This window comes from Anopheles funestus, chromosome 3RL (genome assembly GCF_943734845.2).
Source record: "Anopheles funestus chromosome 3RL, idAnoFuneDA-416_04, whole genome shotgun sequence".
Lineage (NCBI taxonomy): Eukaryota > Metazoa > Arthropoda > Insecta > Diptera > Culicidae > Anopheles > Anopheles funestus.
The window spans coordinates 34,443,569-34,459,034 of NC_064599.1; the positions used below are offsets into that span (position 1 = coordinate 34,443,569).

The following is a 15,466-nucleotide window of genomic DNA, read 5'->3' on the forward strand; positions in this document are numbered from 1 at the left end:
TTACTCTAATCAGTAAAGATCGATTAAGGAGTAATAACCGGTAAGATTCAGTAATAATCATCTAAAAAAAAACGATGGATTTTTGTTTTGTTCTGTTTTTTTGCCTACATGAACTGACCCCGCCACTACATGCTTAGCAATTGTCGCATTATTTCAGTGAAAAGAAACGTATTTAAACAAATTTGCATTAAAATACAACAATTTATATATTTTACTAAATTTCTCAAAAAAGCTAAGGCTATAGCCTTAGGAGATTGGAATATTTATAGATTTTCTTTTTAAAGCCTACGAGATGAGATTTTTTTTTCGAATTCACAGCCATTATTCTGTTTTAAAAATAGTATTTATATTCACAATAATGATATACAACACGTACGTACTTTAAAAAATAAAAAGGCACTCGATTTTTTAAAACTTTACAATATTTAATGACACTCAACCGATCTAATTTTTGAATTTGTATTTGTTTTCCTTGCAATTGCCAATAACATCCAGCTATCCTGCTTCGCATTTTTTTATGAAGTTTCACAAAAATTTTCTAAATTGCGTTCGCAAACGCGACAATTGCAAAGCGTTTAGCACGTTGTGTGCCATGTCTATCATTTTTGATAGACAGTGAAGTTTCCTGGGGGGCCATGTCTATCATTTTTGATAGACAGTAGTCGTCATTTTCAAAGTGTTATTTTTCCGCGGTGGCTGCACTTTTCTACTTACAACCTTCGGCAAATATTAAGATAAGACTTTTATGAAACTAATTACATAGTTGGTTTTCGCAAATCTTCAGTCCATCAATTTATAAAAGTATATTTTTGGGATGCCTTTTTTCGAAAAATCTTAACGTTTTGTTCATATAGCTATCTCTTATGTCGCGCCGTTTGATCGTCTGCAGTGCGAGTGAGACAAATATATGCTTGAACAACAGACGATGCAACGGCGCTTCACAAGAGATAGCAATATGAACAAAACGTCAGATTTTTCGAAAAAAGGCATCCCAAAAATATACTTTTATAAATTAATTGACTAAGGGTTTCCGAAAAAAAACTATATAATTAGGTTCATTAAAGTCTAATCTACATATTTGCCGAAGGTTTTTTGTAAAAATGTGGTATCTCCGCGGAGAAATAACAGTTTGAAATTTACATTTCCTGGGGGGCCATGTCTATCAAAAATGATAGACAGTCAATTTGTAAACAAAAACGCCGTGGCCTGCTAGGAAACATCACCAAAATAAGCGTGGCACACAACGTGTTAGTCACAGGGTGATATGTGCTAAATTATGCTTTTAACGGTCATTTTGAATGCAAGTGTTCAAAACTTTCAGTCATTGCTAGCTGATGGGTCCATGATGGCTTCCCATCCTGTATTTTGGTGTCCTTTTTTTTAACAGAATTGAATATAAAATTGAACTAATTGTACAATTAAATGTGCTAAATAATGAATAGGAATTCATTTTCATTTACACAAGCAATATGTGTGTCTTAAAAATAAGAAAACATGTTAAAATAGTTATGTTAAAATATTTATTTTGATGCAATTAATCTATTCCGACTTCTATGCAAAAAATAGCCATCAATGATGTTTTGCTTGTTGAATAATAATGCATCATTTCTTAAATAAATTTATTTCCTGATTCATTGCTATTTTTTGTTAATTTTTTTATTTGTATAAATATTTAATACAAACTGTCATCGCAGCGTGACCGGCAGCACAACCGCCGTGCAAAGGAAAACAAAAACGAAGGAAAACACTCGTCGTGAAACAAATATCGGTGCGAAAAGTCAAAATTTGTAAATGAAATTCATACCGTCGGCAAGGTGTGCGGAGATGTTGCAAAACATTTTGCGCTAGGTTTCCGTGAGAAGCAAGTAATTCGTGCGTAAAAGTATCCTTTTGAAAGGTTGGTAATATATTAGCAACGCTCCTAAGAAGAAAGCAAAGAAGAGTGTTGGTAGCGTTTTGTTATTCGTAGTGTGTCCCATTGTCGTTGTCGCTTCATTTCCCGTTGGATAAGTCCTCTGCATGTGTGTGTGTGTGCGTGTGTGTATGCGCAATTGATGTTTTTTCTCCTGATTGCTACGCGTGTCGTTCAATAACACATCATCAACATATTAGTCAACTATTATGTGGTCGCTGGTTTGCATCGCATTTGTGTAATAGTTGGGTCGTGTAGCTTTCTTCCTTCACTTCCATCGTTTTGCCACCCATCGATCGGAAACAAGAAGAAACGCAGTGCAAAAGTTGCTCGTGTCTTTCGTTCCGTTGTTATGAAAAGGTAAAGATACGGGCCAGCAGTTCCACGCAGTGCTGTGATCAAAAACCACATCAACATTCGCCCTGCAGGCAGGCATACTATAATAAGCCTACAGCATAACTCGTCGTCGCATAACTTTCTCTCCGGTATTTACCGGACATTCTTTCGTCGGTAGTGTGAATGTGTGGTTATTAGTGTGTATGTGTGTGTGTTAGTCAGAGGGTGTGGAAATCATCAAACGGATGTAGATTGCGTCGTTGAGAAAGTACACAATTCATCATGAGCAGTTTTCTTCGTAGAACGCATCACCCAAAAAAAAACGCTCTCAGTAGTCTACTGTTGTAGTGGTGACAAACACTACTACTACTACTAACAAGAAGAAGCAACGTCGGGCGGTACTCTTCTCGCACACAGCCCGTCGCGTGTCTGGTTCGATTTGTTGTGTTTCTGTTTCATTCACTCTACATCCCCCAGGAACGGGCAACCGAAAAAAACGCCTGTAGGAATAAAACGTATTGGGAAAAGTGATCGAAGCTAGAAACTAGAGACGGGTGTGTATTTTCCTCCCGATTTTCCACGGTGGTGTTGGTTTGTTGTTTTTCCGGTCAAAGTAACAGGGTAAAGAGGCAAATGGTATGGTTATCATGGTGAACATGTGTGTCTGTGGGTGTACGTACGCTAATGATCTTGCACAGTATGTGCGAGTAAACAAATGCTCCCCAAAATAGTAGCAACATAATTTTATGCTCAACATACACCCACACCCTCAGCGGACGAGTCACGCCTCGTTCACTCATCAATATACAAACAACTGACCACATGTAGAGAGAGTGTTGGGCAAGTGTTGCACCATTTTCATTACCTTGCTTTTTTTGTTTTGTTTCCTTTTCCACCTGCAGGACTTGTGTGACCGACCAAAGTGCACACGGAAATCATCTGTGGCTGTTCGGTTTTTGTTTCGAACCCAATCAGGGCTTCCATCCGTCGGGCGACGCACATGGACCGTGTGGGGTCTTCCATCTTCTCTGTGTAATGTAACATGGCAGAGAAACATTAAGGAAAGACAGCATTACACCGCCTACTAGCACTCTCCCTACACCTCCTTCCCGAAAAGCCGCATCTGTGTGTGTTTGTGTGCATCGCAGTAGACGACGGCGACGACGACCCAACACACAGCAGTCTATGTTTGCGCTGCGTTGTCAATGAAGAATGCAGTTTTATTGCATTACCGTCGCCGCCATCGTCCACCACGTCAACTATGGGTTGTCTGCGCCGTGGTGATTAGGAAACGCGTACACACCGTGAAACAACGACAGGAAAGGAAAAGAGAAAAAGCCGCAACACCACCGCTACGATCGGCCATCTCGTGCAGAGACTATTGTGCATAGTGCATCTCAGTGACCGGAAATCGGTTGAAAGAAGTACCGTAAGAAGGCTTACATCCTATCTCCATCTCCGCGGCTGCTGGCAAGAAGACACACACATCAAAAAAACCCACGGAAGGGGCAGAAAAGATGCACGTGGTGCTGCACTGTTTGTAGTGTGTGCTAGTGTGCGGCTGGCCGTGGTGGTGATGTGCTGTTTGTCTGCTGCTACTGCTGCAGGGATTTCGCTTACCTTTCTTCGTGGCATCCGTGCGCCGGTGCATTCTCTAGCGTTGAGTCTTTGTTGCACAGCAACCTTTGTCTCCTGGCTTTTTTTTCTCATCCAAGGACCACCACATCGTTCGTCTTTTGTGTGTCAGCGGCCAACCGGAAAAGAACACGAGTCAGTTCCCGAATACTGTACCGTTTTGTTTGTGGGGAAAGCAAGTGCCAGAACCGCTTTACAAGCGGCAGACAGTAGACAAGCAGAGTGTTGGGCAAACTTATCGATAAAGCGAATTTATTCCAGTGAAGCAAATCATTGAACCGCCGTTGGTGCGTATAGCGGGTGTGCAAGAATAAAAGTGGCCCCCTCTGTGGCTAGTGGTGCTGTATGTGCGGTTCTGTACAGTGTGCGTGAAACCGTTCGTTTAAGTGGTGCTCGTTTTGTGTTATCCTTCGTCCAGCACGATGAATGCAGCGCCAGACTTTGGTACCGCAATCCGGCAGAATAGTTCACCCAAGCACGACTTCCCACTGCAGAATGGACCAACACATCCGGTCGAGTATCAAAATTACATCGGCAGCGGGGGAGGCGGAGGAGGAGGAGGAGGAGGAGGTGTGGGAGTCGGTGTAGGAATGCAAAATCATCAGCAACAGCAGCAGGATTTGACCATCGATGGTATACCGAACAATTTCCCCCATCGGCGATCGAGAGCGTCGAGAACGTTCAAGAATCCACCGCAGCCCCACATGTGCATCAAGGAGCGAACCGTCGACGGGAAGGAGGTGTTCATCAATGTGCTCAGCTGGACACGTATCGCCAATCCGGACAATCCGGACGCACCGATACCGCTGTACGGTGGTATGAAAGTGGGCAAGGTAAGCATTTCTCCCGTGTGTGGGAGAAGTTTAATACGCGGGAAAGCGGGTCAAGATATTGGCATTGATTTATTGTGATCATCATTTTGGGGGCGCGCACTGATAGAGAGACAAAGAAAGGTGGTTTCCATGGCGATACCGGAAGGAAATTCGGGCACACGTTTGTGTGTTATGGCTTAAGAAACAGTGTGGTCGGTAAAATCATACGTGAAATGATTTAAATGAGTGTGAAATGAGTTTTCGATGGAATAATAAGGGTAATGTTTGGAAAAAGCCCTTTAAGTCTTCATCATTCTCTTCTACTTCTTAAGGTTTTAATTCACCATTTTCCTCTCATATAAAGTCTTGAAGTTCCTTTAAATTTATTTTCTTAATCGCATCCGAGATAATCAGTCTACGATCAAGCCAATAAAGGAACGTCTAATTACGTTCGACCTAGACCAGTGGTTGGCATACTTTAGATGAGAAGGGCCAAATATCATAAAATTAATATGAAATAAAATTGCAAATGTTAGGAAGTTTAGTATAAAAACTTTGGTAAAGAAAATGAAAACTTACGAAATTACAAAATTATAAAATTTCAGTTCAGTTAACATTAAACATTTATTTCTTTGCCTTTCAATGAGCGTAGGTAAAAGAAAAATATTTAAATGTTTATATACAAAGCTATTGTTAATCGAACATTAATAGCCAAGGCATGTCTTTTGAAGCTTACAAAACCAATACCAATACAAACCAATCAACTTTTACATTCAAACAACATATGAACCTCATGTAACAAATGAGATATTTTCGGTATCAGCTGATTTTGCTACTTGTTAATGTCGAAAATATGATATCAAATAGCAGAGTACAAGTTTTCTTAGCTTAATCACGTCAGGAAAAAAAATACTTGGAAGTCTTTGTCCTTTTTCGTAGAGACTTTCCAAGTTTGTACTATGTGTAAAGGATAAGATAACAAAAACAAAATTTAATAAAAGATTTAAAAGTTCTCACAAAGAAAATGTGAACAATGTGTAGAACAGACCAATGCGCGATCTGAATGCTCCCAACAACCCTTGCTTTGCCGATTTCTGACGCGGGGCGGACAGATGCTTTAGCGCAAAGATTTCTTTATTCTTTATTAATCGTTTGAGATTATACAATCATGTCACTCTTCTTAATTTTATTCAAATTTTCACTAAAATCGTGAATAAAAAAAAATTTGCTCCATGAAGATTAGTTGCATAAAGGTCCAAATTGCCTACAAACCGTGTGTTAATGACGAAACCGGAAAACTCGTCCAAAACCACGCCAAAAAGAGGGAAAAAAGTTTAATCAAACGAACTGATTCACACCTTGTACGCACATCAACGATAGGGAAACTTTCACAAACCCATCATTTGGCATGGATACGGATGAATTAAAGAGAGTATGATCGCATTATTTCCGTTTCGTGTTGCGGGAAAAGAATCAAAACTTTAATTAATGCCAGACGCAAAGCTACGGCTTAATGTTACTAAACATTCTAATCAGCGGCGATGATGAGCGATGGAAAGTTTTTATTGCTTTGGTTTGATGTTTTAATTGATTCGTTACAGTATGTAACTTATTTATGAATTTAATTGAACGGCCATAAAAGCTTTCTGAATCCATTTTTGCTGTTATATAAATCTGTCGCTCTCTATCTCTCTCTTTGCAAAAAGGAAAATATGATTATTGTTGTTTTTGTTTAAACATATTTCACAAACAAAGACATTAACATAGATCAGTGGTATGGTGCGTCATTGGCATTCAACGAAGAAGAAAATGGGTAAACCCCATTATGAAGAAACTGACAAAAAAATGGAACCGATTTACCTATTTTTGGGGGAGTAAAAGCGTGTCTTGTAATTATGCTTATAAGGAAAAAGTAAGCAAAACAATCCAACCGCCGTTTACTGCTGTAAAGCGGAGAGCGCAACAATTGGTTGCTAAAGTTGGAAACCCGGCCGTGTATGGAAAGAGAAAATGAAAAATTGAAAATTGAATAAACGCCGGTAGAGTGAAGAATGGGAAGTGCCGTGCGTGCCGTTTGCGTGCGGTATGGAGAAATGAGGAAAATGAAATGAAATGAAAATGACAAACCAACGGAACAAACCGCATCGTGGCGAGTGAGGGAGACCTGTGGGAGGTTTTATTGGCGGCCGACAAAAGAAGTAAGACACTCAAGAGAAAGGAAAACAACACACTGTTGCGAAAGAAGGAAGTATTGAGATTGATAAAAGTGAAATTTAATGCTCTGTAAAGTTATGATGCTTATGTTTTAGAAGTGTACTAGAAGAAGTTGCAGATTGATAGGGCAAACAGGGTGTTGAAGGAGATAGGGGATGGTGTAGTGACCGACCATTACCACACTGATACTGTCTTCTTTGGGGAAGGGAAATTCCGGGAAACATAACCGCACACTAAAGGGCATGTTCGCGGGAGGAAGACTAAGAAAAAGATGCAGAAATTTTCTTCTTATTTTTGCGGTATGAATTTATGTTTTTTTTTGTTGTTGCACGTTACGTTTTTATTCACAGATTCCTCCTGGTAGCCCGAAAGCGCCACCGCTAGTCTATGCCGTGATGGCAAGCCCCGAGGTACTGAAGAAGGCTGGTCGTAAATGCCCCGACACACCGGTAAATATATACATATCGCATAAAACAAACAAACGCTGCTTTCCAAGCTGCTTTTATGTGTATGCTCTTGACTCATTGTGATGTGTCTTCTCTTCTTTTTTTGCTTGCTATTTATTTTAGGAACGAATGAATCTGGTCGATTTGATGTGCGAGTTTGTGGAAGCCATGAATCCTTCTTTGCATCTGTCGAGGTGAGTAGTGTGGGGATCCCGGGGAGAATGGGGAACCCGGCAAAGACGTCACTGGTTAGTGAAACGAATGAGGAGTATTTTTTTACGTTTCTACTTAAGGACAGAAAGCTTTCGTTGCAAAACATAGAAATGTTACATTGGCGGTTTATGTTTCGCGGGTTTGCAAGGTATATGAAAAAAAATGAAAATTTAAGAAAACATTTTTGTTTACATCGCGTAAAGATCAGTTTGTAGGAAAGGTATGATCTTAATGAATGATGAAGGAAAATGCGTCTGAGGTCTGTCGTTTGCTCCAACGACTTGCCATCATTCAACTATCATTTGTTTCGATCGATGAAGAAAGCTCTTTCTGGAATGCGTTTCTTTTTATTCGAAAGAAACTACTTAAACTATTAAAACGAGATTTGTTTTTCGCTCAGATATTCCTAATGTTCTAGAAATTGGAGGGAAAGTTGTAGTTTCTGATGTACAATCTTTTAATTAAACATCAAATAACAATTTCCCTTAACAAAGGAAAGCGACGCTCAAGACTTACGTGTTCACCCAATACTATATTATTTTTCTACGTCAAATAGTGAGATTAGACTTTGATAAATGAAATCTAGCCTGCAATCAATAATTAATTCCTTTATTTAAAATAATAACTTTTTTTTAGAAAACCTGAAATACTCAAGGATCGTGACCTGTCCGGTGAATTGAAAGACGTTTGGAGTGCGGTACAGGCGTGTCGTGATAAGGGCCGTTCGGATAATGGTCCGCCCGAGAATCTAGTCGTGTACACCGAGTTCGGTCCGGACAGTGCACCCAGCTACGAGCAAACGATACAGCAACATCAGCAGCAACAGCAGCAGCAGCAGCATCACCATCAACTACAATATCAACAGCAATACGAGCAGCTTCCAAATTCACACGAACAGCAAGGGGGTCGTTTTCCCTTATCGGTTGCCACATCCGCACAGCAACAGCAACAACATTATCCTTATCATCATCAACAACAAAGTGCAATTAATCTCAACAACCACAGCAACTCCTCCGTACTGACCAGTATTGAACAGCAGATCTCAACGATATCCGTGACGGATGGTCCCTTGAACGAAGGTACGACCGGTAGCAACGGCATCGCACCGACCGCCACGAATGGTTCGAGCAACAACGATGAGCTGCTAGCGAAGGAAACTGAAAGTCTGAAACTGTCTTCTAGCAACGGTAGTAGCAACGGAACGGTTAGCAAAACCAACGGAATAACACTGCCTAACGCGGATGCTAGCGTGAACCCCGCGCCCCCAATGACCTCGTCTTCTTCTCCAACTGTGCCACAAACGTCACCGACAAACTCAACGCCAGTGCTGCCTGCAAAAGAACCGACGAAAAGCTCTTCGGGACACAATTTTTTTCCGATGTTTCGCTCGTCGAAAAGTAGCAACAGTAGCAGCACTAGCGTTGCTGCTAACAGTAACAGCACTGGCGGCAACAACGGCGCTGCTAACAACGCACAGTTAAGCTCAGGTACGGCACCCGGTGGTGATAAGCCTTCCGTGAATGGCGGTGGTGGTAGCGAATCGGTGGCATCTTCCAACGCAACCAGCGACAATGGAACGTCCGAACCGCCAAAGGCAACGAAAACGAGCAGTAAAAAGAGTGGGCTCAACTTTTTCCGACGAAACAAATCAACGGCGGATGGTGGCAGTAAGAAGGAACCCTCAACACCTACCAAACAACCTCCAGCGGCCGGTGTACTACCGGCCAGTATCTCTTCAGCGACCTCAGGCCCTGCAACGCCGGCAGCGACGGGGGCAGCCTCTACCGGACCGGAAGCGAAACTGCAGACGCTTATGGACAACGATGCCATATCGCACGGAAATCATCGCGGCCATCAAAATCATCCGTATCATCTAGACAGTGGTAGCAATGGGAATGGTGGTAGTGGCGATGGTGCGGGTAATGGTGGAGACATCCTCGAAACAAGTACGGCCACTATCGCAGCAAAGTAGAGAATGAGCGAAAGTAATAGCTTCATTGGCATTGAACGAGCTGACGCTCCTTGGCATGTGATATTTTCGGCTGGGCAGGACCCTTCCTCCCTTACCTCTCCTTTTTTTCTCGCCTTCCCAGTGGTGGCCGGCATAAGGGTGCTGGGTGGGAAAGATTGATTGATAGTTGATGATGTTATTGTATTATGCAGTAAATCCACATCCACCTGTAGTTGGAGGTGTCGCTTTTGGGAGGGATGGTTTCGGCATTAGGGAGATAAATCTTTTTGCGGGTTCGCGTGTGCATATGTGTATGAGAGTGTATGTGTGAGGATGGTGTGAGTTTGATAGGAGATAGTGTAAATAGCTGTGCCGAGTTTACGGACTCGGTTGGAAATGTTGCTAAAGGGAAAACACAACAAACAGATACAGATTGGAGAAATGTTTTAAAACTCTCTTTTTAGATGCAGTAGCAACAACTCATCGGTAAAACATTGCTCACACCTTTTTCCATTCTCAGTAGAATAATGTTCGTTTGTTTTTTTCTGTTTTATTCTGCCAAGCGTATTCTGATGCGCTCGGGCGAATAAAGGATACATTGTATTAGCAAATGATTGAAAATTATAAGTAGCGCGCTAGGAAAATAAGCTCCACTATCTAACCGCTATTATTGAAGTAAAGGTATTGTGCTGAAGGTGCCACGGACACACCTTCACACCAATGCTACTGCCATCTGATGTTTCCCCCTACCCGCAAGGGCACGATGGGAACAGTCTAGATTAACAATCGATTTTAAATGGACGGCTGGAATAGATCAAAATGGAATAATGAATTAACTTTGTATCGTGAAACAGTCGTAAGCTATCTTTCGCAGTGCTTTTGCTGTAGAGATGCTTAAGAAAACATTTTTTAAACCAATGCAATTCGAATGGGTTTCGAATTCGTGGTGTGAAATAAAATAAAAAGCAGAAACATTGCTCGCTACTATTCGGTAGGAATGCAACAGTATTGTTGCTAAACTGCTTATCCGTAGGCGACATAGTTTGTAAATGGTTAGAATAGCCACACTTTTGTGTGAAACCGAACGTGGAGAAAATGCAACGGTGTACTATAATGTGTACTACCTGCTGTTTGCAAAGAGACATAGTAGAGAGTGAAAGTTTTCAGACAAAGCAATGAACAAAACAAGAATTAAAAATTGTACCGACGCGCGTGTCAGTTGTCAATTTCCCATTGTAAAGCGCAGAAAGCCGGAGGAGAATACAATATTCTATGATAATCGTTTGTGAGCAAGCAAGATGAAGTAAGGTTATGGATCGGGCACCAGTTCAGGTAGGGAAAAAGGGAGTGTAAAGCATGTTAATTACATTGATATTAACGATGATTGTTCTCGTTTAGGCACACGGAAGAGTATGGGCAGGAATAGAATAGAATATAGTGGACGGTGCACATTTTCTACTTCACATTCAACCGGCTAATCTATGCGGTATGCTCTTTTCTATTCAGTACGGTATACATATATACTATATAGAAGCATTTTGTGAACAGCTACTATTTAAGCTACCTAAACACAGGACAGACACACTCCGCACGCACCAGCGACAAACGGGTCCCAAACTTGGTGAAGGACGCGCAAAGACATGCAAATGCTGCCATTTTGTTTAGTGAAACACATCGGACAGAGAATACGTTTGTTTGTTCTTCCCTTTTCGTTCTTTCGGTTCCCATTCCGAAACGGTTCTCGTTTTGCAATGGAAATGGGACCGAAAATGCGAATAGTAAAACTGTGTAGAATTTAGAATTATGCGATACGTTTATGAAGGGCCAGAGCGTATTCCTTACCGTTGACGGTTAGTCTGGGATTGCTCCGAAAAAAAGATTAAGTCGAATGATTAGTGAAACGAGTGGCAATTGGACACACCATGCAGATGAGGCAACAAAAAAAGTATTTCGTACTTCAATCGTACTGATTTTTAAAAACATGGTATTTTAGCAAGCTTGGAGCAAGCGAAAGATGCAACTTTCGCACGTGATTAATCGATGCTTATTTTGAGTGTGTGAGTGTTTTCTTCGATTTTAAGTTTATTTTTGTTTTTGAGCTAGTGTTTCGGTACGGTTCGGTTTAGTGTATTTAAGTGACGGTTTAGCAAGATTAGGTTAGCAAACGCATTGATTCGTTCCTTCGCGCGGTTAGATGTCGAGTGACCGGAATGCTCCCGCTGTGTAACGCTTTTCACTTAACCACAAAACAAATCAAAGATCTCATTTTGGCCGTTTTGGGGTAGCGAAAAGACGATCGAATTTAGTTTTTGCTCTCTTACTATGGTGGATTTCCCTTAAGCCAATAGAAAAAAAAGGAAATGAAGTCTGATAACTGAATGAGCGGAAAATGAAACTGCCAGTAAGAACGCTATGAGAGGAGGGATTATACTTTTCAGTCAGACATCTTGCCTAAGTTATTATACGTTGTATCCGGTGTACTTTCCTACGATAAGTCTCGTTCATTCCTGATTCATTTATCTGCATCGAAGCAAACGAACGGGCAACGGTGTAGTACATCTACCGTACAATTAATTAATCTACAGTCTAGTAACACATTAGGGTAGCCATTTCGCTGCCGATAGTGCAAGTGGCGTAAGCGATGGTGCGAAATCGCACTGCTAGTATAAATCCGTGATAGACAGCATCGAGACGCGAGTATTTATTTCATTTCAAATTCAATATGTACTGCAGCAATACGAAGGTGTGCGTGTGCGAGTGTATGTGAGATTTTCTTTCGTCTAATCTGCGCGCAGAGCAGTTTTAATCATAATTGTTTAGGTATATATCTATTTTAGCGCATATCAAACGCATTAGCTAATTACAAATCTGTACACTCCAGACTGTGTTTTCGTTTTACGGGAAACAAAAAGCCGAACAAAGCAAAACAAAACAAGCAAAAAGGAAACATCCGCTCTCTTTTTCAACTGCACGCACTCTTTTCCGGAAATGTAAGATGCAATTATGATTTGCTGAAAGGAGAGAACAATTACACGATGTGCAGCAGATTCACAAACTTTCGATATATGTGTATCGCGCACGAGTATGTTTTATGTCTAGTTTACGTACGAACATCTGTCCTATTGAGGGCGTTTAAATTATAAAAAAACAAAACAAAATCCACTGTCAAGTATTCACGCTGAAGAAGGTTGTATTTTTGTTATTAATGGACAACAGAATCCGAAAGCTGTAGCGAAGCACGACTTAAAAATGAAACAGAGGGAATTTTGCACTCTCCATCAAGCCGCCAGACACACGTTCAATGGCGTCTTTGATCACTTGCTGTATGATCTCGATCGGTTTCATATCCGGCCTAGGCTTTGCCTTGTCGTCTGTTTTCACGTCCGGAGAATCGACGGATTCCGTTGGGCTGTCAGCTTTTTCGGATTCGGGAGCTGCGGTCGTTTGTTCTTTATCTGCTGCTGTAGTTGCAGGTTTAGCACAGATAACCGTAAGTATTGTGAATAGGAATAAGATTGTGAAGAACTTCATTGTAATTACACAGTAAACAGTAGTACTTTGACTGAATAATGATGAATACTGTCCTTGGAAGGGACTATTTTATAGGCGCCATACTCACGGATTATTGCGATATGGTGAGTGCATAACCCACGACGCAGCTGAGCATCTGTCCATATTGACTCTATAGAAGATCGTGGTGAGATCATGGTTTATTTAATCATTGAGTCTTGCGATATAAAAAGCAAATGTGCCGTAAGGTAAGTAATAAAGCTTAACATTTTTCGTAATCTTTCGAAGTAACTGTGTGCCACCGTTGTAGCTTGATTGAAGAATAACTTAGACGTCGTCGTAAGTAGACCGTTGAATTAGAATATACTAGCGTTTTAAAAGCACAATAATATTTACCTTTTTTTGTATTTCACAGTATGCCTTAGGCGAAATCAAATCAATTGTTTATTGAGAAGTGAATTCTAGTGGAGGCAGAGTTCCTCGTGAGGGTCTCTCACGATTTCCTCCAAATTCTCCAAATTTCTTCATCAATACATTCAATCCCAGATATTTATGCGTCACACATTTATGCATTAAATAGTTCTTTGAATGAGCGATTCTTGGAGTATGCCGACGCAGGATGCGAATAAACTTGCCATTTCTAAAAAACTAAAGTTGATCTTTAGCGTTTCGTGTGGGTGTGGAAATGGCGCATGAATGTAGAGACAAGTGGAAAAATTGTTTGCCCAGCGAACTCGTTAACTAGAGTAGAGTAGAGTAGAAATTGTTGGACATCGGACGCCTCTGTAGAGGAAGACTAATAATTAGTAAATATCTATATAATTCAGAATAGCAATAACAAAATCTGGGGATTTACGCTTTGTGTATTGCAAAAGTATATCTCAAAAAAGCTTATGTCTGTCTTATAGCTTAAAACAATTGATGGAAGGAAAGTTCTTGCAGTTCAGGATTGTAACTTATTTATTGGTAGGATACTTAAGCCAGATTTAGAATCGCTTAGATCGCGGTCTTTCATCTACATGATGATACATGTGATCCGAGCTCTCTCACACAACATCCAAATCGTTTTGTAATGGTTACTATTTCACCTTCAGAAAATCAAACGCTCGTCGGGAAAACTCTCCCCCTAGTCGCGTTCCAGTGTTCCAAAACTGTCCAAACAATCCAGTAGCACCCAGAGCCAATCGACCGATGTCTGCTATAGGGGAGTAAGTGTTGCGTTCAGTGGCTGTCCCTGAAACTTCCGGTACCACAGTACTCTTCTCTTGCGAGGCAGCACCAACCGCCCTCGTGAACGACAGCATCAATAGCAACGTGCTCATCAGCAACAAACACATTCTAGTTGAAAGCTGCACTCTACCCATCCCGTGTGGCTTAATTCCTCGTAATGAATACTCGTCTTACTGACGGTGTGGTACACCGTTGGGTGCGTTTGTACCGCAACTACTGTGCTCTGTTACGATTGACACGTCCCCTGTTACTACACAGCGCCTTCGTTGCAAATGACGCTGCATGCTTGCGGATTGCAATTCCGTTTGAATAAATAATAAATGGACTGCAAATAGTTTTCTTTCTCCCACATTTGTATCCCATTTGTTACAGCGAGAAGTGCACTCGAATGTCAGCTAAGCGAGGGCATACGAAGCCACCGTGTTGTGGCAAACCGGCATTACTCGATACGTTGCATTGCATGGTTACCGGCGATTGCACTGCTAACGGTTGACCGGCTATCGAGTGCACTTGACTCGGGCACACCCATGCGAACGATACTGTGCTATTGGTATGTAAATTTTTCACCTTTATTTTTTATTTTTTGCAAATAACTTTCCCCTCCAAGGATCTGTGTGCAAGGTACCGTGCGTGTTACATCCATATGCTTGCGATGACGTTTGGTTGAATGAATCGGTTTCACAACGGTTCGTGCAGAATGTAAACTTCAGTGTCATCATTACGGGTACCGGTGATCGTCGTAATGGAATTGGTAGCGTTTGAAACAATTGCAAAATGAGAAAGAAAAGAGAACATTTGCTTTAGTTTGCTTAAGGTTGCTAGAATTTATTACCTTGCGGGAGAATAATTTTGCCTTTGCATGCATCATGTAATAGACGGTCAGTAGTGGACATTTCGAGTTGTGTAAAGTGTGCTAGTGTTACATTGTAGGAAATTGGAAATAATTGAAGCATTACTACCACTAAGCATTAATGAGATCAATAAAAAAATCATCTATCGACTCAAGAGCATCAACTGAAATCAGGAAATGATACAAAACAGAGATGCATCACTAGAACACCGAATTCTTGTCATTAGTATTCAGGTAACTAGATTTTTGACATCGCCATATAATATTTACAAATGAGATATTGCTAGAGTAGAGGAATTACTGGGATATTAGAGGGTGGAATACCGCCCATAACATATTCTCTCTAATACTTTAATA

The 15,466-nt window shown here is 41.0% G+C and overlaps 3 protein-coding genes across 7 annotated transcripts in view; 2 read left to right on the forward strand and 1 right to left on the reverse strand.

Moving 5' to 3' along the window:
- The window catches only part of LOC125771689 (synaptic vesicle membrane protein VAT-1 homolog-like), a 443,804-nt gene that overhangs the window by 222,605 nt on the left and 205,733 nt on the right, over positions 1-15,466 (forward strand). The window lies entirely within an intron of this gene.
- On the forward strand, positions 1,738-12,705 carry LOC125771684 (protein dead ringer). Of its 3 annotated transcripts, none has more exons than XM_049442589.1 (5): positions 1,738-2,272; positions 3,151-4,716; positions 7,260-7,358; positions 7,479-7,549; positions 8,205-12,705. In XM_049442589.1, the coding sequence occupies exons 2-5, from the start codon at positions 4,306-4,308 to the stop codon at positions 9,538-9,540; spliced, it is 1,917 nt and encodes a 638-aa protein (XP_049298546.1). In that variant the 5' UTR covers positions 1,738-2,272; positions 3,151-4,305; the 3' UTR covers positions 9,541-12,705. The 3 variants fall into 3 exon arrangements, with proteins under 3 accessions (XP_049298546.1, XP_049298547.1, XP_049298548.1); XM_049442590.1 differs by having other exon boundaries at positions 1,738-1,897; XM_049442591.1 differs by lacking the exon at positions 1,738-2,272 and having other exon boundaries at positions 3,124-4,716.
- LOC125771726 (uncharacterized) lies at positions 12,685-13,098 on the reverse strand. Its single transcript, XM_049442668.1, has one exon. It carries the CDS (start codon positions 13,048-13,050, stop codon positions 12,763-12,765), a length of 288 nt encoding a protein of 95 aa, XP_049298625.1. The 5' UTR covers positions 13,051-13,098; the 3' UTR covers positions 12,685-12,762.